Raw genomic sequence first — 27492 nt, 5'->3', positions numbered from 1 at the left:
CATAATATCTACTAGAACCCTATTCGGACATATTTCTGTAAGTTACAGGTCTACAATTTAAAAAAAAAAATTTCATGAAAACCTGTGACGCTTTTGGAACAGAAATCTAGAAATCAGTGTAACGCTCAGGTGGTTAAGGAGGGGGATTATTTTTATTTTTTGTATAATATATCCCTCTTTAGTACATCAAAAAAGGCCACTGAATTTTCTTATATAATATACATCCTGAGCATCAATACCCAATAGTATTTTGTTTTTATATTAGTTTAGTAGTATAGTCAAGTATTAGTATAGTGTTTTTATTGTACCAAATGTCACATGCAAGCTGGTAAGTACCTACAATAGGCTTTAGGAGGAAAAACATCTCAAGGAATAGAACTGTGTGGGATCAGTTAATTTTGAAATTGTTGCAGACCTTCTGTATGTCAATTCTCAACACATGAGTTACTAAGTTATTTAAAAAAAAAAAAAAAAGTAAAAGATAATCATTGGTAACAGTTTGTAGAACCACTATTTTGATTATTATTATTACCAGGTTACCTGGCTCATGTGTATTCAGTAATGTACCTTTCTTCCATCTACAGAGGTAAAATTTATATTTCCTGTCATTTCTTGTTCAGGCAATACTGGATGTTGTTGTAAACTTGCAGTTTAGCCTGATTGAGAAGTTGTGGCAGACCTTCTGGCGCTACTCTCCGACCTCTACAGCTGATGGAACCACCATTACAGAGTCTGGGTAAGTCCCTCTGCATTTCAAGATCGTCAAGAGGAACATTCATGGCAGCTAGCGCCTGTTATTCTTCCACATGCAAGTTACGGAATAATTATTATCCTGTTTGCTGGCTTTAGGCAATTTCTTTTTCCTCTGCTGCAGTTCCTCCAAATTGACAATAATGTTTTTTTTTTTTTGTTCTTTTTGTTTTTTTAGGGTTCTGAAAAATTACTTCCTTGACTTTTAAATGGATAGTATTTTTCTATTATGACAAAGAGCAGTTATTGAAATATTGAACTCCTTTTTAGACATAAAGTAAAAATTATACACAACCTACTGCTGTACATTTAGAGATAGAAAACATTCTCATCTGAATACCAAAGGTTTGGATAGACATATGTAGTTAAATTTGAAGATTGTGTTGTATAGAGATTATACTGTTTGATTATGACTTGTTGGAAAACAAATATTGTATGATACATTTTATGTTGGCTTGTTTATTCGTATGATTAAAATGAAAACTAATAAAGAAATTGAAACAGAAAACATTATCATCTGATTCTTGTTTTTGTTTCTAGAAATTTAAGTGAAATGGAAAGCAGACTGCCAAAGTCAAAGTTAATTTTGCTCTGTAAAAATGAATCGATTCTCAAGTGGATGTGCAACTGTGACCATGTGATGTATCAAGCTTTGGTGGAGATCCTCATTCCCGATGTCCTAAGACCAATTCCTAGTAAGTATATTCTAGGCATGATCAATATTGGATCCTAGGCCCAGAACATACACCTTGAGATTAAGTTCCCACTATTGCTTTTCCTTTACCTTATGCATTTCAACTGTCAAATACTAGAACTTAACTGTGCATTTAATGTTCTTCTAATAAATAGTTAAATGACAGTCAAGGTGCCAGGTAAGTAGGACCTAATTTATTGTAGGTGGAAGTCAAGAGTTTTCCAGACCTTTACCTCAGAGAGGTCCATGAACCTAGTTAGGGGAAGTTAAAAAGCTTCCTAAAGTTGGTATTTTTATGTATGAGCACCCAGATTGCTTGGATACTGGCCTGATAATACATTTTTATTAGGATTGTAAGCTCTTTTGGGCAGGTTCCTCTCCTTCTCCTGTGTCACTGTCTGTATCTGTATTTACAACCCCTATTTAAAGTACAGCGCTGCATATTATGTTGGCATCCTGTTTATTATTATTATTATTATTATTATTATTATTATTATTATTATTATTATTAATAATAATAATAATGTTGCGAGCTCATCTTATTTTATGTAGGGTAATGGTTAGATATCCATAAATATCATAGGGTTGTCAAATGATACTGAAACAGATAAAAATTGTTGGTTGTATTGAGCTGGCTCCTGCTTGCACTCAATGTGAGGTCTACGTAATTTGGAAACACACTCTTCCCTTATTTAAACTTCTGGTAAATAAATTTAAAACATATCCATGGGGGGAATAAATAGGGAAAATACTTCTTCCCCCACTGTGTTGAAGAAAGTGATTTTGGTATCCTCCTGTCAGTACCCCGCCAAATCTCAAGTAGGCCATCTTGCAAAATTACTATTGTGTTGTTTTGCTAGATTTATGCTACTCAACCTTCCCCGAGATATTGTTTTAAGGCAGGGGTTCCCAAAACGTTGATCGCAATCTACTGGTTGATTGCAAAGGCAATGCAAGTCAATCGGGGAGCCCTGCCTTACCCCTTCCTGCTGTTTACCAGCAGCCCTGCTGCACATCTATAGGGATGCAGGGGATATCAGAGATGTCTTTCAGTGTGTGAGAAGGCTCGTTTAACCGTAGGGAGGGAGGCAGAGAGGATGGGAGGGACAGTCTGAGGTGAGAGCAGTGCTGGGCAGCCAAGTCAGTTCAGGCTCGGTGTCAGGGTTCAGTTACCGAGATACCTTTGTACAGATTAGCAATTCTTTTTCTTGTGCAGCATGTCATTCTCCTATGACAGGTGAACTGTAGCTTTCTTGTCACTATAGTCTTGCAGTGCAATGCCTATGCAATGTTCTGTCGTTCAATGTCTCGTTAGCTTCAGTCACTTCTGTGTCATACTCGGTATATTTATAAATAAATACATGTTTAGCATTTTTATTGTCAGTAGATTATTTTGACTTTGTCATTTTAAAAGTAGCTCACAGGCCAAAGAATGTGGGGACCCCTGGTTTAAGGTGTGCGGACACCACATTTGCCTAGTTGGGCAGAAACAAAGGTAATTGTATGTTTTTTGCCCCCACATGTGCCCTTTTTTCCAGGGGGAGGGGGGGGGGCTGCATCTAAATAAGTGGTTATCAAAATGTAAAAATTTTTGTGCAAGGTCTATTTTGACGGAAGGAACAAAGTGGGAACATGGCAATATGTGCTTCAGTCATAACATATCATTATTTAGCAAAATCTTTGGTCAATTCAGCCAGTAAAAATCAATAATGTTATACATTCCATAAAACTATGAACCACAACATCTTGTATGTAAATTGTGTAGCATTTTCCTTTGAAGGTACCAAGAGTTTATGCAAGGATATTTTCCTAGTACAGGTAGTCCCCAGGTTAAGGACATCAGATATACAGACACCTCCTAGTTACGAACAAACTGGGCTTCCCTGCTCACTCTTTGCAGAACAGAGCCATGAAGGGGGCGGTTTGCATGACTTGCAGAAGAAATCTTTTAGCTAAACACAGCTGAGGTTGTGGGTGATCTTAGGGGGTGAGCTCTTTCTGTAGTCTCTTGTAACTCTTTAATGACCAAGACAAACTCTGCAGTTATTTCTTTTTACATGTCAAAGCACAGCTTGCTCCAGAAGTTAATGAATGTCTATGCTCCATAAAAAATTTTTTTTGGTCTGTTTGTGATTAGCTCACAGTGGGGATTTTTTACGGTAACTGACACCACGCTGCCTAATAATATGTTCAGACAAACATCTGTCCTAATTTATTTATTTATTAAAATAATGTACCTGTTCTGACTTATATACAAATTCAACTTAAGAACAAACCCACAGTCCCTATCTACTTTGTAACCCGGAGACTAGCTGTATTTAAGTGTATTAAATATCTTTACATGCTATATGCTAACAATATACATTTATACCCATTTAAATAAAAATAGTTTGTTTCTCTCACAGTGATATATAGGCATTTTCCAGGCAAATAGTTGTAAAGAGTGGAATTTTTTTTTTTGAAGCCTGAAGTTAAATTACTTTTGTGTTTTTGCTATATTTTTTAGATAATTGAGTTGTGTTGAAACTAGTTATATCCTCCTTATCAGTAAACCAACATTTGTATCCCCCTAACCTTGAGACTCCTTACCTTGAGACATTCCGTGCTCTGCAAAGTTGTTAATTGTATTTCTTGTTATTGACTAAATACTAAGTGCCTTCCACCCTGCTGTCTGATTATATAAACTGCAATGTGATAATATAACTTTGAGAGTGATTTAACTACACATTGAGTTGTATCATTACTTGCTCTCCCAGGGCTGTAAAATAGAGGCCACAAGAGAGGGATAACTGGTCTGGGACCAGCAAGAAATCGCCCTGACAATATAGTATTTGCCCCTGCAGTTGCTAAAATGTGCTGTCAATCTAAAGGGCCATGGGCGAAGCTAGTGATTTGTTTTTTACTGATAGGACTATCAAGGGTACCAGCATCTAACAGCCTACATTAGTTTCTTTGGTAGTATCCACACACATAACACACTCACAAAACATTCCGGGGAGCAGAAAACAAAGCCATTTTTAACTTGTACAGGTAGCCAGTATATAAAACATGTGATTTTTGTAGATTGACCATAATTTATCAACATATAAATGCATTAAAAAAAAATTGTCACAAATCAGTAGGAGTCCCCTGTAGCAGGTTCTGAGTTCTATCTAAGCTGCAGACAAGTGGATGGGGCTGGTCCAGAGAGGTGACCGCATGCACCTGCAGAACATACTGAATGGATTTTCACCTACAAATAAATAAATACAGCACAAGACTCACTTGATGACCGTTTTATTTTTGTCATTTTTTTACTGCTATCCTTTACCAAAATCCTGCTAACAGATCCAGTGAATACATAGACATGGCAAAGCAAGTGAATAAACAGCCTCCCAGTTCTCACGACTGCCAATATTTTTCTAAGCTTTTTATAGATTTTTTTTTTTCTTTTCAAATTAGGTACAAGTGGTGTTATCTTTTGGTTGGTTTACTAAAAGGTGTCACGACACCTATCCATGGTAGAACAGTACTGGTACAATCAGTGCTGATTCTGAACATTTTATAATCTGCATTTCTTGATGGCATCACTATAAAATAGAACATTCAAGGTCTAACAGAGTACCTTGCTTGCTCTTATTCATTAGCCAATACTCCTACATAAATACATGGTCAATGTGGTCTAATTACGCATTTTGTGTAGCTAAAACATTTTCTGCTTCTGAAAAAATGTACACCATCTATGTCAGGAGCAGGTAATCTTGCTAATGGGGATTACAGATAATCTTTTTTTTTTTTTTCCCCATGAATGTAGCATTTGTGCTCAAAGCTTACAGGTTACAATATTTTGACCTTCCAGTCACTATTGTGCCGCTGCCTGTGTGTCTGTATTCTGCCCATAAGCCAAGCAGCAGGAATTTGAAAGTCAAAGTGATTTTCTGAAGAGCAGTAATCCCAAAGAACCTTGTGGCAAACAAAGCTGTTTTCAATTGATGTGTACGCCTGTATTGCACAAGGCTTATTATATGCCATATAGCACAGAACAGTTTAACGCCTACAGCTTTACACTGCACGAACAAACTTATGACCACAAAAAAAAAAAGTGTTGAAAAAAAAAAAATTTGCAACAAATGTTTTTAATTCTATATACCATTCACTAAAAGAATAATTTTCTTTGAGTTGTGATCTTAATAAAACTATTTCAAACAACCACTGCAGGGTAGAAGTCAATTGTGTACTGCACAATATGAAATCATGGTAACGAAACAGCAAAAAAGGGAAATACCCGCTTGGTATTTGTATGCACAAAAAACTAGTAAATCTGCCAAACTGTAGTCCCCCAAAAAACAGTTGAACCCAAAATTTAAATTGGTCTTTCTTTACATTTTTAACACAGGAGAACTCCTAAAAATAATTTTAAGGTCTTCAGGGATCCCCTGCCATAATTACATTTAGTTTAGGTCCTTATTACTATTAGTACTATTACTAATATAGACTGTGAATATACCTTTACATCTGTAATTAAATTTTATCTCACCAGTGACCAGATTCTTTATTAGCCTAGAAAGGGAAACCGTGGCAACTCTATCTTAATAGTTTTATTGTATCAATTTTAAACCACGTTTTAAAACATATTTACATGATAGCTCTTAAATGATATGCTGTAGTCTCATGGCTCAGTACCAGTATACTGTATTTATATCCAAATTTAGGACGTAGGATAACGTTTTTCATTTTTACATAATTACATTATACTGGAAAAAAAGCACTGCAAATTATCTGGTGTAATAAATGTTTAAAATATACCTTAAATTGTGCACACATTTGTCTTCCTAAAGGTGCCTTGACCCAAGCCGTTCGTAATTTTGCAAAAAGCCTTGAAGGTTGGCTCTCTAGTGCCATGAGTAATATTCCACAGAGAATGGTACAAACCAAGGTCAGTGGCTGCTTGTTTAAAGGATAAATAATTTTTTCTTTTTAAAAAATTATTGTAGTAGTTCACTAAATTTTTTTGACAGGTTGCTGCTGTAAGTGCCTTTGCCCAAACTCTGCGAAGATATACATCTCTCAATCACCTGGCTCAGGCAGCCCGTGCTGTGCTCCAAAATACATCTCAGATTAACCAGATGCTCAATGACCTCAACCGCGTGGACTTTGCCAATGTCCAGGTACAGCATTGAATTGTATGAATTGTGTGAAATTATGGACAATTCAGTTTTTTATTGGTGATCTGCAAAGGTGAAGAGAAATAAAAGAATGAGGTAATTTGACTATGAGTTTGATCAGACCAGCACTTCCATTGAGCAGTAAGCGCAAAATAAGATAAAAGTAAGATTGTTCTTGTTTTAAACATTAGTCAACACTTTATTAAAAGTCACTATTTCATGGCTCCGATTTCTAATGTGCTTCCTGTGCAGCTTAGTATCTGCCTTAATGTGTATAGAATCCCTTTAAAGCATATCTTAAAAAATGTAATAATTGCAGCTAACCAGCCTCGTTATTGCTGCCTTAGTGCTCTTTCACCTGGGGATTCTTTAATAACACTTTTTGGAGCCTAGGGTGACAGCACTCCCTCACTGTTGTATCTCTTGATGGAGTCATAGCTTCTCTCCTGATTTAGATTATATTTACCTCCCCCTCTCTTTTTTCCATCTGGAATGTAGCTAAGAGAGCTGATAACATTAATAGTTCAGTACACAGAAAACTACAAGAACTTGACTATTTTCTTTAAGTCCCTACAATGTGCCTAAAGAAGAATGCTAAGGCTTTGTTTCCACTGGCTTTCCCTCACCACCTGTTCAGTGACAGCTAACATAAATAGATACGTGTTGAGGGGGGTGTCCATGTAAAAGCTAAAAAAAAAAGGACTGGTTACCTCGACTTTTTAATCCTTTATTTTTTTTTATATTATTTATTAAGGTCAGTTAAACTTTTCTAGTAAAACTAGATTGCAAGCTACTTGATCAATATTTGGACGCGGGGCTCTGGCATAACGCTTTAAGTACCTTTGTAGCAATAAGTTGGTTATGCCTAATAAATCCATTGTTGGTCGTTGACATATTATGATGTGGTGGTTTGTGACAGGAACAGGCTTCCTGGGTGTGCCAGTGTGACGATAACATGGTTCAGAGACTAGAAACAGACTTCAAGATGACTCTTCAGCAGCAAAGCACTTTGGAGCAGTGGGCTGCCTGGCTGGATAATGTGGTGACACAAGCACTGAAACCTTATGAAGGGAGGCCTAGCTTTCCGAAAGCAGCACGACAGTTTCTACTTAAATGGTCATTTTACAGGTAAAATGATTTTAAATACATATTTTATGATTTTGTTGTTTTATATTAGAAAAGATAATTGAAAGGTATACAAATGCAGCCAAGAGTCGAAGTTGAAGTATCACCTAAAATATTATTACATATTTGTATGCGTGCAAAGCAACCAGTTCACTTTAGACCTTAATCTAGCTCAGTAAGTTTGTATCATTGTTCCTAAGGATCAGTTTTAATTGTATAAACATTACCATAAACAAAAGACTTTTATTTGAAGTAAGTGTATACCATTGTACTGCAAATCATAAAACTTTTTTTTTTTTTTTGAAAGTCCAGGCCACTATAATTTGAACTCCCCCAAAGATTCATTCATATATTCATTCCCTTTCTTAATTCTTGTGATTTCATCCTAAATAAAGCAATCCTGTATTATACTATACTCAGGTGACACATGTTTTCCTAAAAATATATATTTACTTTGATTTTGCTGTGTTTTTCTCTGTCATACAGTTCCATGGTTATTCGTGACCTAACCTTGCGCAGCGCTGCTAGCTTTGGTTCTTTCCATCTTATTCGCCTTCTCTATGATGAGTACATGTTTTATTTAGTTGAGCACCGGGTTGCCCAGGCAACTGGAGAATCACCAATAGCAGTTATGGGAGAGGTGAGATTGTCAACACGCATTTACCTGAATGGTTTCTTTTCGGATGGTCTAGTTAACATTTCTTTGTAGCAATAATCATATAATAATATTGTGGTAATGTTTTTTTACAATATTATCATTAATAACCAGTATTTATTATTAACTAGTATTTATATAGCTCCAATATGTTACACAGCGCTTTACAAAGTTTGTCATTTCACTAGCTTACCCTCAAATGTGCTCACAATCTAATGTCCCTACCATAGTCATATGTCATTACCACAGTCTAAGGTCAATTTTGGGGGGAAAGGCAATTACCCTAACTGCATGTTTTTGGAATCATGAACCGTACAGGTATACAACATTCACCCACATAAGTCAATTACAAAAATTTCGTAATTCTTTTCATTCTGCACTTCACCAGTACAGAGGGTATAGATTGTATATGGAGCTGACTTAACAAGTTTAGAACAATTAACAAAGATGACGTGTTTTGTCAGCATCATAAGTTGCAGAACAGCCTACTAAACATGCTAGGACTTAAACTGTTAGTTCAGACAAAACTTTTTTTGTCTTATTGGATATAGTGGCTAGATTAAGACACCTGGTAGGTTTTATTGATATCAGGGCCTTCATTTGGAAGCTTTCTCCCCAATCCATTTTACAGATACAGCAACAAAAAGTTGACGGGGGTGGGATGTCAGAATATGATGTATAGCTCAGGTTTTTAGCAGCTAATTATACAGAAAGAAAATAGAGCAGGTTTAGGTAAAATGTCGGATTTTGTTTTTTTACCAAATTAAAGTGAATATTTACAAAATTGATGCAATTGATTGATGTACGTAGATGGTGTCAAAAAAAGCATTTTCTGTTTTCCCTTCGTAGTTTGGTGACTTGACCGATGGATCTCCTGGTAATATGGAAAAAGGTAACCACCTACTCTTTGCAACTTTCAAAGTGATTAGTCTTTGGTTCTTAATATGACATGCTATGTAACCCATTTCCAAATTTTGCTTTGTTTTGGTTGGCGTTGGTCTTTGTAACATTTTTTGTTTTCTTTGAGAGTAGAGTGTTGTTCTGAGTGCATAAGTATTTTCTTTGAAATGTTTCTGTATTTTAATGCCTGTTTATTTGTGTAGATGAGGGAAGCGATGTGGAGAGTGAAATGGAAGAGGAAATGGATGACTGTGGAGAGCCCCCTGCAAAGAGAGAGAAGACTGAGTTGGCTCAGGCATACCAGGTGGGCTGTATGCAGCCATCACTGGAGGGTAGTGTTCAGCAGAGCCTGGTTTTGAACCAAATACACAGCGAGCACATTGTCACAAGCACTCAGACCATCAGACAGTGCAGTGCCACCGGGAATACCTACACTGCAGTCTAGAGTATATGAAATATTTTCAAAAAAGAAGCTTATAAATAAATGTATGATTGGCTTAAGAGTATGGCAGAAACACAGAATACGCCTGAAGGTCGACTGTTGTCAATTTTTCCTATTGTGACCTTAACTTTCTTTGTCAACCTTGTCCCAAGCACACTTTCCTCCACTTCTCAGTGTACGAATATGTTTTACTTTGTGCTTAGTGTTAACGTTGATGTTTTCATATGATTTCTGCATTTATTCATGTTATTGTTTCAAGCAGATTGTGTCACCATTTCTAATTTCTTGATGTCCCACTGGAGTTCATTTAATACTGGATTTTTTTATATCTATTTTATTGCTGGGTTGTATTTTAGTTATTAGTTGCACATCTTTTTAAGAAAATGATGATCACTTACACTGGAGAAAAAAGGTGCGGCAGCAGACGAATGACAATTATTTTAGGAATACCCTAATCTATGTAAGATAAGATATTTATACCTATGAAGGTAAATGTTTTTGGCTGTTGTTCTGTTGTGTGAAGAAGTATTCAAGCAACTTCTTTGTGCCCTACAAATCACTATCATGGCCTGCATGAAACGGTGCAGTATGCTAAAGTTGTGATGCAAGTGAAAAAGTATGCTTTTGTCTAACAGTGAACAATGCAAACAACTTCCGTTAACTGTATCCATCTGTGTTAGGAAGACATATGGGATGGGGGTTACTTAGCAAACATCTTTCCGTAACATTTATTTAGCTAAGTACACCTTCAGCTAAGCTATTAAGATACTACTGATTGTGCATTGGATATTATTGCACAAATGCTATATGCTGTTAAATAAAGCTGATAACTGAAGGTATGAGATACATTAACAAAGATACAAACTTTGGGCTTATTCAGTAAAACTGCACAATGATAACCTGCGAAATGCAGTAACCCAAAACAACCCGTCAGATTCACAACAATGATTTCTGATTTGTTGCTTGGCATTACTGAACTTTGCATATTGCTCTTTTTTTACTGCTTAAGCCTAGAATATAACTTTAACCTCTTCAACCCTGATGGGTTCTTTGAAGCAGTTCAATATGACACATTAGACATGGCCTCATGGTTAAGCTAAAGTGAAAGGAAACTAATTTGATGTTACCAAAAGAGTGTCATGTCAAGACTGAAAACTCAGGAAAGATGGGGTTAAAGACATGTATGTGCAGAATAGATAAGGACCAATGTCATAGGTTTGTGTTCCTGCTATTCCAGAAACTATTTCATAACAGTAGTTCATTCTGCTGCTATTATGCTGTGTGTGTGTATGTATGTGTTTGTATGTTTATATATATATATATATATATATATACATATACATACACACACTCCTAAAGAATTTATAGAATGCAAGGAATGTAGCAACCTACAAAGTATTTAAAATTAAGAACGGTTACCCTGGTTCTTGAGACAGCAGTTCATGATACCAAGGTTGTGATTTAAAAGACTATTATTCAATCAGGCTTTCTTTATTGGATCTGTTATAATTTTGTTTTCCGAATAGTCTAAATCTTGAGCAGTAAGCTATTTGCCCATCCTCAGCAAGCAGACTTGTTTGTAATTTGTACATATATTAGCAGAACCCCTAAGCACTATAAGTATTAAACCTATGAGTTTATTTTCCCACCATTTGTGATCATATATTGTATTCATTCCTTAGGAGGAAGCAGCACAGTTAAGTTGAACCCATCTGGTATGTAGGACTGATTCAACTTTAGTGCCATGTTGCAATCATCTAGTTTTAAATGTGAACATGGAACACAACACAGTAGTACTTTCAAAAAGATTTAACAAACTATGCATCTGTTTGATTGTGTGTTGTGTGTTTAATCGCTCAGCACTGTCTGCTAAGAAAGTTAAAGTTCTTTGCTCTTAACTTTCTGTTGGGTTTTAGGCTTAGTAATGCACCTAGTAACATCATGCCATTGCTCAGTATTATCAAAGCAATCTGTTTTACCATCTCTAAGTCGTTGTACATTGGAAGCATTGTCTTGTACAAGACCATTTAGGAAAGCTTTTACCAATTTGTGACAGCATAAACTGTCAGCAAATTTATTTTTATGTCCTTTTTTCAGTTTGCACCACAAAAACAACCATATAAAAAAAAACAATATGGCTCATGTGCCTTTAAAGGAAGCTTGTTTGAAAAATCTCTTCCATAATATAACCAGGGTCTCAAGGACTGCTGTATTATTGTGATTACGATGAAGTTTGTGAAAAGAGTAAAGTGCATGTAAAATATTTTAGGCAGTGTACCTGGCACACCTCATTGGAACTTGTCCCCATTTGTGTAGGGTTTGAACAGGTGGCTAGACACACCATTGCCATTTAAGAATGTACATCAGGGATCACAGTACCTCGCCTATTTCATGGTGCCTTAAACAGAACTGACGCTAAGGTGTAGTTGTCTTTATTTTCTTTCTTCTTGTTGAATCATTTTTTTGCAGCAAGGTGTGCCTGTTGTTTTTAAATACCACAGAAAGTGGGGAAAAGTCCTAATTTTGTAACAAATGTGAAAAAATGTCTGCTCTTCTAGATTAAAAATAAGCAGATCCCCCTTTTGTGCCCCTATTTTGTAACTAGATGAATTTTGCTTTCACAAAGTAGCAGATACTAGGGATTATGGGAAATGGGTCCACAGGCAGCTAAAATGTCCTCCCAAGCTGCATATACACATTACTGTGAAAAGAAAAACACTCCAGTGAGCATGCTAATTAGAACACATTCCCTTGTGTTACTGGAGTTGGCATAGCTGCAGTGATGTTCATCTTTATAAGGACAGCAGGATGTGCACTCCATTGAGTTCTTCACATATTGCTTCCTAATTCATGGTTTTGGAGTGTCCTACACAATGCAAAATAATTGGGAATAAATATGTATTGCAATTAAAGGGGAAAGTCTAGAACTGAATATACACTTCTAAACTATTTTAGTTTTAGAAAATAAAGGAATCACATTAGAGAGGTACGATGGAAATACAAGATCATTGGATTTTTAAAATTACTTATAAAGCTGTGTATTTATATTTGTTTTATGGAGAGTGTGGAAATTTAGTTTGTGTGCCCTCAGTTAACATATGTATACAAAAAGCACAATGCGATTTATTTTTTATCATGTGGTCCCAACATAAATTTTAAGAATAAACAATTCTTGTCCACCATTTACATTATACATATGCAGAGTATGACTATTACACATCCCCATCTAGATTCTGAAAAAAAAAACATTTTCTTCAGATGTACTTTTATAGAACAAGAAATTTCTCTTAACTATCTTTACAAAAAATTACTTTTATTACACAAACCAAGCATGTATTTTCTTAGAAAAGCAAAAGAGATATATAGTAGATTAGAATTCATCCATTAAATGTCTTTAAAACTCCAAAGACAAACAGTATGGGCAGAATGTCATATAAATGGCTCAAAGCTTTTGTGCTATTTTCTGTCATTTCAGAGAAATATGGGTGCAAATGTATTTGTGCCCTATACTATTTATACATCCATTTTAATTACAGACTTTATATAGATAAGATATTGAAATTAGATCTGACGTTTCATTTTTTTCATCTTCAATAAAAATTAAATATAGAATATTCTTCCAATAATGGTTTTAAAACACTGATAAAATTATAATTTCATATTGAGTTATTTTCAGTGATTTCTACGACACTTTCAATTTTTAGAAGAAAAAGGTGAAATAGATTTATTATCACACGTTTATGTTTTCTAATTGTAATTCATACAGAAAATTTGGCAACTTATGCATGGCTTTGACCATTGAATAAATCAAGAATAAGAGTCTAGTTTGCAAATATAAATTAGGGATGAAACCAAATAGTTACTACCAGTTCCCGTTTGGATTAAAACAAATATGCTATTGAAAAATCATACAATTTTGAGGATGCCTTAGGACCCATTCAGACTATGCATTGCAGTAACAAAACACATTTCATTTGTTAGGGATACTCTTTAATATTAAATGAGCTGGCAAAACCTAAACACACAAAAAGCACACCTAACCCTTTTTTATGCAACAAGGAGCAAAATGTGTTTTACCACTTGTTAGTGAGCCTAAATATGTAGCTAGGCCCTTACTCATATTTACTTACTTCACAGATGTTGCTCTCCACATTTTGCTTAGAATGGCAACTATAGTTTTGGCAGTTTGTAAAATAGTTGCTTTACCCTGATGTGTAAACTCACTGGTAAATCTCTCTTCAGTTTGTCTTGGATTAGGCATAATGTAATCTTTTTAGTATGTTATGGCATTTAAAAACCAGTTTCACCTCGACCCCTATTCCTAATGTACCCAAGTTCAATATAGTCTGCTTCAGTTACCTCCAGTTCAACTGTAATCTTTAACAAGAAGGAAATGGTTATTACTTGGTCTGCACACAATTGTTTCAAGCTGCCAACACATAAATTCACCAGCCTGATCTCCTATTTAAACTTTGTTATGTGCAGTAGAATAAAGCTGGGCTGTCATTAACAGATAGGCTTCTTTTAAAAATTGACTTTAACAAAAGAGAGAAGCGAAATTTATTATATTTGCAAAATAGACTCTCTTGGCCTAATTTGAAAAAATAAAGCTAATCCTAAAGCAGTCCTATACTTTTCACATGAATTATGCCAAAACCATGGCCAATTAGGTCCCTGCCAATGTGAAAGATCTTAGGGTAAGGATGTCATGGTGCAGGATTACCCCTACTAGAGCAAAAACATAGACATTTCAGCTTCTTTATATTAACATACCTGTGTTCTTTCTATCACTATAGGTTAGCTTTAAGTCTCAAAATGTTACATTTGCAGCAGATGTGAGTAAACATTATCGCCTCCTATATGATTTTTAAAATTTATTGAAATGTGTACAACAATTTAATTTTAATGAAGAAAATGGAACTGAGACACTCTTTTCTATTAATTCTTCATCAGTTTTTAGTTCTGTAATCAAACCACAAAGATAAAATAAAATCATTTGGTGCTTTTTATAAGAAAGTATTGCCTTGATCAGAATCAAATAGAATTTTAAATATTTTTGAATTGCCCTCGGTAAAAAATCTTTCAGTTAAAAGTATGAGCTCCCTTCATTTTTAGGATAAAAGGAGAGAACACTAATTTAATTATATGCATTTTGTACTGTGTAAAGTTATTTTCCTAATTTATTTTTTGTCTCTTTACCATGTACTGTTTTGATTTTTTTTTTATTGTTTACAAAGGAGTCTTGAACTGTTTGCGTGTATAGTTTAGTGCCTGTCACTTAAATGTAGCCATTTTTGGAAATACAACAGTTTCAGGTGTGTTGTGCCTAATACTTCTGTCCATATGTATTTGAAAGACAGCCTTCAACTTTTTACACACTCCATTCTAAAGAGAAATTCCACTGAACACACCTTAACATTAGTGCAGTTCAATTTAAATTGGTTCAAAAGAAAATGCTTTTGTTTTCTATGCTATCACAGGATACGTTTCATCTTGACCACTCTGTAAAAAAATATATTGACAATACTAATTTGACATATACATAACACATGTGCATAAGCTAAGCGCAAGAACCACAAAAAAAAAGTACAAAGTGCAATTTATTGGGAATTTTGTATCCAAAAAGTTTCTGTTCTTTATAGCTGTGTCTGCCCATCATAGATATTCTAGGTATAATAACAGGTAAAGTCAACCACCAGCTTCCTAAAACCCTGCAGACCCCCTGGGATATTTCTGCCTCTCCCCCTTTGTGATCTTTGGCGACTAAGCATTGTGACATCTTTTTATTTGCTATGTGCTAGATTCTCTGTTCATCCTTAAGGTATAATCATGTTGGGGAGGGGGGACTGGATCTTAAGGGGGCCAAACACTCAACTTGGGTCTCCAGCAGTTCTAGGAAATTAACAGGTGATTTACAATAGGTGCATCTAACCAAAAACTGGGCAATTTTTTTCCTTCTTATGATTTTAAACCTGTATATTCAGGCAAAGTGCTCTCACAACAAAATCTAGTGCTTTCACATTCATACATGTGTCACATATATGTAGGCAAGCTTTAGGTATTTGTAAAACCCTGTTGTCATTGTTATATTTTCTGTTGCTGTAGGTGGACAGAGTAACTGTAACCAAATGACCTAAGTGAATTAGAAAGAAAATGACCAACTATATTGCATAATAAAATAAAATACAAGTGTATATAATTTACAAAGTTCCGTTTGTTCCCTTATATTTGTTACTTATGTTATTACTGAAATAAAAGAATGTTTAGGCCTAATATTTGGTGTGTGCTAGACTGTAGAATTAGGTGTTTTTTTTTCTAGTGCACAAAAGGTAGGCGCTAAACAAAAAAAAAAAGGCTCCAACCTTTTTTTTTTTTTTTTTTTTTGCTAGAAAACGATGTTATGCATACAGTTTGATATGAAGGCATTTCCAGTGTCGTAAGGGTTGAAAATACCTCTTTTGTCTGTATAGTCAGTTATCTTGTCTGCAGAAGTGTGACAAGTATTTATACAATCACATATGCACTACTTGTTTGGAAAATTAGCTAATAAAAACTGGAATAGAAGCATAATTCTATTTTTAGATTGTTTTATTATAAACTTTTGCTTAACCCTTTGAGCATTGTAAAAAACAAACCAAACAAGGTAATGAAGCTCGGTTCTAGTGTTTGTTGCTATATATATATATATATATATATATATATTTATATGCATTTTTTTCCTTTGTGTTTTGGCATTTACCAAGTGTGGTAAATATGTCAAACTTTGGAAGGGGCACGTTTAGGCAGAACCCAGTGTTTCTGTAAATTAAATTTGCTTGTACTGTATATGACACTTTGTCCTACCTCCTACTGTTTGTCTACATCCAGTCACTTCTCCGCCATATGTATTGGTAATATTTATCTAAGTGTCTGAAATAAAACCTATTGCCCTTATCAATTCATTTCATTCTAATGACACCTAGAAAAAAATCAGTTTCTATTGGTCAACACACTGAAGTTCTGCATTTCATTGGACTGAAACTTCAGCCATTTTAAATAACCCAAATATCTCTTGTCCCTGATTCAAATTGCATGTACTTCACATCAAATATTAGTAAATTTGGGCACTGTACTTACTCCAGACACTGTCAAATAAATGTATCTCAACTGTGTTGTAGATAGGTAATAAACCACTGATAATCTTTTCTTTTTATACAAGTCACTGATTATACAGATACATATATAGAAAAACATTATCCTAAAGCCACATAAAATGTCCATGTATAACCTCAAGTAGAATGATTCGTACACACATTGCGATATAAACCTCAGCAGACTCCCTTTTTAGTGCTTTACATTTTTATTTGTAGTTGTAACTTATCCCAATATTTGCATTTATTAATGTACACATTTGTGACACTGATTTTACAGAAACTGTGAACTACACTACATTCTTGTCACTATTACTAAAAATTACCAAATGGCCAACAGCTTGCATTTCAAATGAACATTTTTTGGCATATTTTAAGTACATAGTGCATTCATTCATAAATAGCTTATGAATATCTGAGTATTGGATTATCAAAAATGAGGCTAGATTAAGGGGAAAATCATTTAGCTGCATGAAAAGCATTAATTACAAAAGGGCTTATTCAGTAAAAAAAAAAAAAAAAAAAAAAGGAGCTAAGTGCAGAACCTATAGCAATGACTCTGAGTCTGTGTTGAATTTTTCAGCTATGTGACATCTGATTTGTTTGTTATTGCGCTTTGTTTTTGCACTTTTAATTGAATAGGCCCATACACGATAATTGTACTAAGTTACAGGTTATGTCCAGCTTAAAACCAGCCTTATTTTTTTTTTGTAAAATACAGTGAAATGTACAAATTCAATGCAAAACTGAATTCTGGGAGTGACATTAGGTGGGTGTTCGGCCTGCTTGGCTGCCCACTTCTTTTCTAGGTATCTGTTAAATACAGCTGTACAATACTCAAAGGGTTGTAGTTTGACAAATATTCTGTTGATCTTCACAATTATTTACTGTATATGCTTCTCAGTTTGCATGCCTTGATCATTGCTGCTAGTGGTTGTACGTGCCAGTAGATTTAAGTAGAGTATACCAATTTTGTCTTAGTGAAAGCCACTTACAAAGTGACTGTCAGACATACTCCTAGTTTTTGATGTGTCACTAGTTTATTTTTCGTAATATGCAACATGCCTTATTTTTTTACATTGGGGTTGAAAGCTCTGAGGGCGTTGATTTGCTTTGTTTAAAGGAAGCTGCATTCTCTCTGAACACATCATTGACTACACCATAGGCATGGGGAAGAAATATTTAAACTAGTTGTATAGCACTGGCAGAATTTTTTTACCAATCTTTTATAATATATTCTTTATTATTATTATGAAAAACACAATATGGACTGCAAACCTAACCAAAAACCGTAACTTTATAGATTGTTGTGTAAAGTCATCCCTAAATCATCATAGTTTTTAAAATGTTTTAATCCTTGTTTTCAACAAGGACATATACAAAACACATTAAAATGTTAATATTCACACGTTGTTTTCACTGTGGCTTTCTCATGTATGGCACAAAAAGTTATTTCACCTTAAATTGAGATTTAAACCTTGCAACAGGCTGTGTCAAGTATGTTTAGCTACAAAATTCAATATACAGTCCTGAAATGCACCAAGCAGTCTCAATTGTATTGGAAATTAGCCTTTAAAAAATACAACTTAAAAATGAGTTTATCCTAAAATATTGCTTCTTGTGATGGGAAAAAAAAATTGATATAATTTGTGAGTTGAATCATTATGAGAGTGAATAAAAAAATGATAAAAGAAAATCTCCTGTGTACATACAAACATACATTAAGCCAGAATTGGTTGGTACCCTAAAATGAGACAAATCCATAAGCACTCAGGGCTTTCTTACCCCAGCAAGCTTCACAACACCATCTTTTTACTTTTGTTGTGTCCTATTTTTCAATTTAAGTGCCATTTATTTCCATGTCACTTGGTAAGTGGCTGAGGACTAAGGTTTAGTCCATGAGCACAGAGGTATAGTAGCAGTAGAAGTTCTTGGTTTCCTTTTTTTTTCTTTCTTTTATTTTAGTTTTTATATAGAATTAATATTTTGCATAAAAAGCATTTTTTTTCTTAATAGAGATTGTATGTGTGTGATAATGTAATGTTCTTTTCCAGTTTTTGGATTACAGTTGACTATACTTTTTATTTAAAACCTATTTGGAGAAACCACGTGATGCATTTTTTGTATAATGTATTGGATTTTGTAAATACGTATTTCCTGATGTGATTTTTGTGAAAAATGCTAAATCTTTTAGTATATCATGTCCTCTCCAAATTGGCAGGAGCTAAATGATAGTTTGTGGGCAATTTGTATTGTGTACTGTACAATAACTGGGGAACTTTTATAATTATAAGAAAATATATATTAACTTTTAGTGTGTTGTTTAAAAAAATGACTGGAACATACTAAAGATATTAGTAGGATTTTTCTGAATATTTCAGACTTGAACTCAGGCTAGCTTTCTTGTGTTGTTTTTCAAAACAAAATTGTGTCTTGTCTTTTAAAAATTAATAAATTTGTTTTCTTGTTAACACATGTGTATTGTCTGTATTATTGACCTATCTAATTAATCGTTTTTGCAAAAAAAAAAAAAAAAAATCAAATAAGGTTGAATTGACTCACATGTAAGCCTCAAATCCGCTTAGTACAATGGATGGATTGAGGTGACAAAATCTATCATGAAGGAAATATGTCAGAAAGGATTGAAGAATTTTAGTCTTTTGGATGCAGTACCTTATAAATACCCAAAAATAAACCAATTAATCAATTAGAAAAAGGTTCACAGTTTATACTCTGGCCATACCAATAGATAGCACTGTGTCCTTGTGTAAGGTTTGTAAGAAACTTTTGCTATCGGATACATTATTAAAGAGTTTGTCACTCAGGAGTGTATGCAGACACTGCGCTATCTACTGGTGGACAACAATTGTGAACAGAAGCAAGTGACCCATCATAACAAACTTAAAACTTCAAAATACTTTAACTTGTAAAAAGGATGGAAAGGAAAAGATACACAGACTAAATAAAAAATATATATATAAAAGTGTGAATAGTCTTTCCTATGGCATTGTGTGCCTAGGTTTATTTATTTACACACACACACACTCCCAGTGATTTAGTTTTTTCACTTTTATGTGTGTGTTTTTGAAATTATACACCACTGATTTGTATATTATCATTTTTTGGCATTTCTTTTAAATATGGATTTGAATGTTAGCAGCGATGGCTGCATTGTGTGCCTAGGTTTATACTTGAGCCAAAGCAAGTTTTCTTGAATTCTCAATTTTAAATAGGTAACTTTGTTTATATTTAGACTGGTTCATGTTCAAGTATATACAGTGCTTAGTTAGTCACTGACCTGGAACAAATGTACTTGTATGTAGTGTTGTCTTCACATGCTGCCTAGTTGTTCCAGGTTAGTGACTCTGAAAGAACCACTGACCCAAAGCAGGTCATTTTCAGTCATAGTTTCAGAATCCAAATTGAACATATCTCTGTTTCTCTATACCATTTCAATCAGACCCTCAACGTATGTGTGCTTAATATGCAGAGGGAAATCTGAATGATATTTAATATTATTTTTTTGGTTTTCTTCCAATAATTAACATTAGAGATGATGTCCTACTTTGCCTTAATTTGGGTTCATGGTGAACTTCATGAAAGCATTTACCATGGGAACAACAGGTCCAGGGGTAGTACTGCTCCTAACATCTACCAACCATTGGCGAAACTGCCAGCTATTTACAACTTGGTTCCAACTGGTTACGATTTACACAGGTGTTAGGGTTTTTGCAGCAAAGGGGTTTGCAAACATTAATTGTTCACCAAGCCCATAGTTTATTTAGGAAAAGTTATCCATCACTAATAGTTATGTTCCGATATTAATATAGTGTCAATGTATTATGTTTAGGTGTTTTTATGTGCAGATCAAAGGTGGGTCCTTGACCTGCATATACTGTCACCTCCAACAGCTTTGCAAATAACAAAGTTCTGATGTGAAAGGTAGCCTCACTGAGTGGTAGGAGAGGTGGGGCTAAGCTATGTCAGGATTTGTATATAGATTTAGCTCCTTATATTTCTGTATCTACTAATACTTTTTAAAATGCAGGTTTTTTTGGGGGTTCGATCTTTTGGGGTTTTTCATCAAAGACTTCACAAACATCTGACACAGAGAGGAAGAATAGTCATTTTTCATCAAAAGTCCCACTGACGTTCCAGCACATTCTTAACACCAGGGGACCCAAGGAGATGACACTAATGGTGCCTAATCAATACTGTTTAACATTTACCAATAAAGGCCTATTCACACAATGAAGTTGCAGTAACATGCTTGTTATATGTGTTGCAGTGCCATTTATTTTAAAGCGTGGTAATGTACAAAATTTCCTTAGGTTAAGACAGTGCTCTACAACATCTGAATAAGTCCTAAATTTCAACCCTTACCTAACATTTTCTTACCTTGACACTAACAATAAAATACAATTATCCTTTGCCTCCATCCACCTATCTGTACTTAAAATGTGCCATCTATAATTTTATCAGGGATGTACTATTAGGAAGATCTAATTACAATGACCCACTATGTCCCCAGCTTCTCCCTTTCTATGAAAAAAGCAGCGTGCTACTTTGTATTCACCATCTGGAAAGTAGACAAAGCTCTGAAGGAGAACAATAGGAGCAGGGCCTACATTTGAGTAGAGCATAAGTGTACCGCTCAAGTGTTTACATATGACATTGGGTGAACTATTGTAATTATATCTTACTAATGTCGCATCACAAATGGTTGGAATTCCATTTACTTTTTAAATATATGTGAGTGACAAAGTTTTTCTCAAAACATAAGCACGGGCACCCTTCATTTTTGCCGCTGTCTCCAGATTGCGACCATTCACAAGGAATTTGGCAAAATAAGCCACTGGCTATCAGATGGTTGTTAGCTTGGCAACCACTTTCATGTTTACCACCTGCAAATATTTACATTAGTTCATGACACCGGCTAGAAGCAAACACCAAAAGTTCCTCAAGAAGTGAAACTCAAACATTATCTCCAGAAATTGTGAATAATTCATGTGAATACATAGGGATCCCCTGGGCACTCTGGTTTCCCTCCATATCCCAAAGCATGCAGTTGGGTTATTCGGCTCCCCCAGGCAGGACCTTGGTGAATTTGAAAAATGGCAAATTAGCATGAATCACCAAGCACAATATGGTTACAAGACATTAATAAATAAAAAAATAAATATTGTTCCAAATAATAGCAAATACAGCAACCAGACAACTATTGAATGAATGGAATATTTAGACCATGAAAGGAAGCATTAAAATTTCACAACTATATCAAAGGGTATAGTCCTATTTGTTTTTTTTTCATCTAGAAATGGGAAGAGCTGTTTACACACTTTGTCATGCAGTCTTGATAAGGGAAACCGGTCAAGAAAGGAGATATGTGTTCCACAACATGGATTTTCATTATAGCAACTCACAGCCCAATGAGCATAATGTGACTATGATGGCAAAGGTTGGGGAATGGTAAATGAAAACATATTACTTTTATATTTAGTGGTCATTTGAATGTCACCCAATACAACCAAATATTTATTGGCAACAAATTTGTTGCAGCATCACCGCTACCATTAGTAGAGAATGTGTTATTTTTCAGATCATTAGGTTCTGTGAATGATTAGTGTCTGTTACCTTGGTTGCACAAAATGAAAATCTTGATTGACTATGATTAAATGCCCCTCTCTTCCGTTATCCGTACCTTGGTTTTAGTAATAAATCTTCCTGTACAAAGAACTGACCTCTGAGTTTATTATTTTGTATTCTTTTTGTTGTTACCAAAACTTCTGATGTCCGTTTGACATACAATTTGAAAGATTTCCAAAACTTAGTACCTGGCTTTGAAGTTCCACGTGGTGGTGGAAGTTACATTGAAGATGTGCTGTGCTGTATTTGTCATTTTTATTCCAAATGTGTTTCCATGCTGCAGAGATAAGACGTTTGGAAGCTGGTATATTGAGAGTGTCAGAAAACCACATTCACTTGCAGAAACTTAAAACACAGTAATAAAAAAAGAACAACTCGTTTTTTTTTATCTTGATATGCTTACAGCAATTGTCGGTGTGGGGTGTATCCGTAGCAGCTCAGGACATTACATAGATAAATAGACACTAAAGAATCATGCAATGGAAATGTACATAAGGGAGGGTTCAGGTTCCAGATCCAGTCTTCAAGGAGATACATTCATGGACTGTTGACTTTAATTGTGACTGTGGACTGACTTTACTGATTGCAAGATTTGCTTACATTGAAAATGATTCAATGAACTTTAAATGTATGTCTGGTGGTGAACAATATTCAGTACATCTCTACACTACAGTTACATGGTTTATCTCTAAAGAAAATAAAATGTTGCAACTGCAGAAAAATACCTGTTAATCTACTAGAAATCCAGTGAGCTTGGGGGGATACAACCAAGTGGTTCTTGCAAGTTATGGGGGGTAGTGGGTGTGATCAAAAGTAAATAGGGCTACATGCAACAAATGTGGTGTGCCAATGTGCTAGTGCACCATAGGTTGTTGTGGCCCTTTGTACAATACCATACTTTTCTAGTTTCTCCCCCATTGTGTCCCCCATATTATGTTGCAGCTTTATAATATTCACAGTAGTTCACTATTATCAGTGATGTACAGATATTGCGCACAAATACATATCAATTTCAAGTAGATATTACTATCAGTAGGTAGATATTACCAAAACAGGCAAATATCTACAGTATGCAGAGAATACCATAGGCAATCAATCATAAGCAAATATCGATGACATGTAGATAATACCAAGGACAGACAGAAATTATCAGTGGCATGCAGATAATATCATTTACAGTTAAGCTACGTACACACGTCAGATTTTTATCGCCCGATAATCGGCATCGGCCAATTATCGGGTGAAAGTCTGCCGTGTGTACAGTCGGTGTCGTCCATCGTCCGGACGACCGACCTGCCGGACCCACGGACGATGGACGACAGCCGATCCTAATGAAAGGGAAGGGGAGAGCGCGCAGCAGGGTGCCGCTCCGTCGCTCTCCCCCTCCCCTCTCCATAGAGCATGAACGGTGCTGTATGTACAGCACCGTTCATGCATCGTGCACTCCCTTGTCGTTGGAAAGGATCGTGAAAGATCCTTTCCAACGACAAAAATTGGAAGTGTGTACGCAGCTTTAGATATATCTAATGGAAATATATTGATAACATAAAAATAAATGCCAGCAAATATCCCACCTTATAATGACAGCTCTGCCACTGCTTTCCTTTTTTTTCTTTTTTAATAGATTTATTTTAGCTTATGGTTTTAGTTAATAGGTGTATTTTGACACAAAAATGTTACTATACAAAGTATTTTATCTGTATGGAATAAGTATGCAACATTCTTTTGTTATAAACTGATGTCCAAGCTAGTGTGTTTTAGTTTTATTTAAACATTTCAAGATAGGTGTGCAGAATCTATAAATAACTTACAAAACTGCATTAAAACTCTGGCCTTCAATTTAACAAAGTTATCGGGTGGCTGGAAAGTTTCATTCAAATTCTGTTTTTAACAAACAAGTTGTTCAGCATGGAGCTAGGAAATAATTATGCATCCCTAAAAATTCATTCATGACACCAGCCACCTCAACTGCTCTCACTGGCTTGACACCACATAAGCCTACTGAGTTAAAATGGCATATTGAGGACACCATCCGTGTGACCAGTTTGACAGTCATAATAGCATCATTAAATCATGACAGTTATTTTAGCTTTTTGCCATGAAAAATGGTCAGTAATCTCCTGTTTGATGGTTGCTTTTCTTCCTTTTGTAGAACAATGTTAATGTACTTTTGTGAGCTTTATTTTGAGGTTTTTGTACCCGGGTCCTTATACCAGGGGAAACGCAATATTATATGTGGTCATGTTACCATCTGCCATTCCTACTGTTGGTCAGGATGAGGGTTAGGACAACTGTCTTGCCATATCTTCTGATGTTCAATGCCGATGCAAAATAAAAATTGCTCCAATGGTCTCCTGTAAGACTAATAGATTTTACTAGCTTAATTGTTGACTATAGGGGTAGCCATATATTATGGAGCCTCAAGCAGCAAGGATCATGGAAAGGCATGTATTAGACCAGAGGTCAGCAAATGTTTTTGGCCACTAGGCCATTTCAGGGGTAGGCAGGAGCACACTAGGCTGGTCTCTCTCTCGAGTCCCACCCTAATGGGCCTGGCCCCCACCAGGAACGCACCCTGAAGGAAAATCCCTTTCCTCTGCAATGCATACGGAGGAGAGGGAATGTTTCCTATTTACCCCGGCGGCAGGTGTTAACGCCAGCCGCAGTAAATAGGGAAAGAAGCCACAACAGGGAGGCTCGGGAGCCGCATGCGGCTTCGGAGCTCTGGCGATTTTGGCTCCAGTAGTTTGTTCTGGCTCCGCAGCGGGTTGCTGGCCGGGATTGGGCCGGATCAGCCAGGGGTCGTTAGGCTGGAACAAACTATTGGCTAAAGGCTGGAGTTTGCCTACCTCTGTATTAGACCATTGTTTCTAAACCAGCATTCCCCCAGCAGTTGTTAGGATTCCTTGAGCAATTTTGACCTATCAGATCAATTTAACTGACACCAATTATCTTTTCGGCTATTTGTAAGGGTAGAATTTTTCCCACTGACCACCACACTAATGTACTATGAGCTGTAGGTACAGTAATTATAGCAGGGGTTCCCATAGATCCAAAAGTTATTTCAAGGATTGCAATAAAACCTCCTTTTTGGTCCACAGAAAGTAATTCTTGTAAGTCAACATCGAGTTTCACATATGCAGCTAACTGTACAGTACTGACATACCTGACATGCACATGCATTATCAGTGCTGGCCAGGCACAATCCTTGAATATGATAAACCTGTACGAAGCCAAGGAAAAGATATCAATGATGGTAACCGAAATTTGAGGATTGACTTTGCATTGTTGGATTAGGGCTCTTTGGAATGGTAAGTGTTCCATAATGTACAATAAATTAGGGGTCACAGCTACAGGTTTCCTAAAATTGTATCATATTGTGTAGCCATTTAAGATAGAGATACTACTTAGCACATTTATATTTTAAACATACCAGTTACATTTAAAAGCATGCTTATCGCTGTAACAACAAAATGTAATTTATTTAAAAGATCTGAAATGAAACAAATTTGCAGAATGTGCTAATTTAGAAAAAACAACAATAGACACATTTACTTCCTAAAAAATGAATAATGAATGAATGAACTCCATACAAAATGAATAATATTGACGTTTAATGGCCCTCAAAGAATTAAAATTTGGTATACCATTGTGACTTAAAGTTAAAGCAAAACCTAATTTAAAAAAATTACCCTTACCTTTACAGTTGTAAAGCCTTTGATCCCTCCACTATCCAGTAGTCCAGTAGATCCTGCACCTTCTCGTCTTCTTTCTTTTTTCCGGCATGGACATGGATACGTGACGTATGTATCCCAGGAGGCTGCAGGGTTCCCCTTCAGTCTTTACCAATTTTTTAAAAAAGGAAATAAAAACAAAAATTAAAAAAAAACACTTTTTTATTATAAAAAGTTATTATATTATAGGATATTATAGAATTATTATATACCTTCATAAGTATAATCTTCCATTAATAATTTTAACGAACCTTTGTATTTAAAATAATGCACTTCAAGTTATTAGAAATTTAAAATGATTTAAACTCACATACATGATTTAAAAAATAGGTTAACAGTGGTTTAAACTTTGCATGTTTTATTACTAATAACAATTGTTGACCATTAACTTTTTACCTATTCTTTATTTAATAGTGCTTATAAGTGCAGAACTTTTAACAAATTGGAAAGTTTCTATGTGCCCTGTAAAGTTATATACAGCCCAATTGATGCTCTATTTAGTCTGGGATTGAGTAGGCCATAAGAGACTGGGTTTAATCTGACTAACTGGATTTTGCACATTACTTAAAGCATTCCCAGAATAAAACCTATTGTAATCCAAATGACAGAAAGGCAATGAATGAGGATGTGCTAAATTCCAAACATCCTATAAAATGTTTACTATTCTAAGTTGTCAAGGAGTTCTAAAGGCAAGCAAGTCTCTGCCATTTATTGATGCTGTAAGTAAATTTGCATTTATAAAACAGAACTTGTAGGTTAGTGAATATTGTCCGTAGTTCATTGTTCCATTTTCCTGTTCTGCAGTGTCTTACATGAAAGAGCCTTGATTTTGTAACTCAAATCTCATCTATGGCAATTTACAGCTGACCTTAAGTTTAACTTAAAAAGTGAATTTACCGGTCAGTCGCAATCATGAAGAATAAGCTAGGCAAGCTTTAACCAGGTAGGAATTGTACAGTTCAAGGGAAGCCTTTTTCAAAGATGACCTAGATTGAGGCAGCCTGAGGAATTGCAGTGTAGATCCAGCAATTTTAAATTATAATATCCAGTTCTCAGCTAACATTCTGCAATACATAACAATCTCAGTTACTTCTGACTGTTGCAATGATTTACAGTCTACAAAAAAAGTGCAGGAATATATGAGCTCATAGTTCATTTATATTGTTTAATACATTTCTAAATTTACTGGCTGCCAAAAGAATATTATGCTTCTAGAAAAGTATTCATAACAAAACAACGAAGACCATAAATAGAATCAAAAGTAAAACTATA

The 27492-nt window shown here is 35.2% G+C and overlaps 1 protein-coding gene across 3 annotated transcripts in view; it reads left to right on the top strand.

Moving 5' to 3' along the window:
- The window catches only part of RFX3 (regulatory factor X3), a 140302-nt gene extending 120991 nt beyond the window's left edge, over positions 1–19311 (top strand). For all 3 annotated transcript variants that reach the window (XM_072404211.1, XM_072404213.1, XM_072404212.1), the window contains 8 exons: positions 621–736; positions 1291–1445; positions 6262–6359; positions 6442–6591; positions 7508–7716; positions 8200–8353; positions 9218–9260; positions 9472–19311. In XM_072404211.1, the coding sequence (XP_072260312.1) occupies positions 621–736; positions 1291–1445; positions 6262–6359; positions 6442–6591; positions 7508–7716; positions 8200–8353; positions 9218–9260; positions 9472–9713 (1167 nt within the window). In that variant the 3' untranslated portion in view covers positions 9714–19311. The remainder of the gene's footprint in view (positions 1–620; positions 737–1290; positions 1446–6261; positions 6360–6441; positions 6592–7507; positions 7717–8199; positions 8354–9217; positions 9261–9471) is intronic.
- The last annotated feature ends 8181 nt before the right edge of the window (positions 19312–27492 follow it).

The sequence above is a fragment of the Pyxicephalus adspersus genome, chromosome 3, assembly GCF_032062135.1.
Source record: "Pyxicephalus adspersus chromosome 3, UCB_Pads_2.0, whole genome shotgun sequence".
Taxonomy (NCBI): Eukaryota; Metazoa; Chordata; class Amphibia; order Anura; family Pyxicephalidae; genus Pyxicephalus; species Pyxicephalus adspersus.
This window is presented reverse-complemented; position numbering and strand designations above follow the sequence as displayed.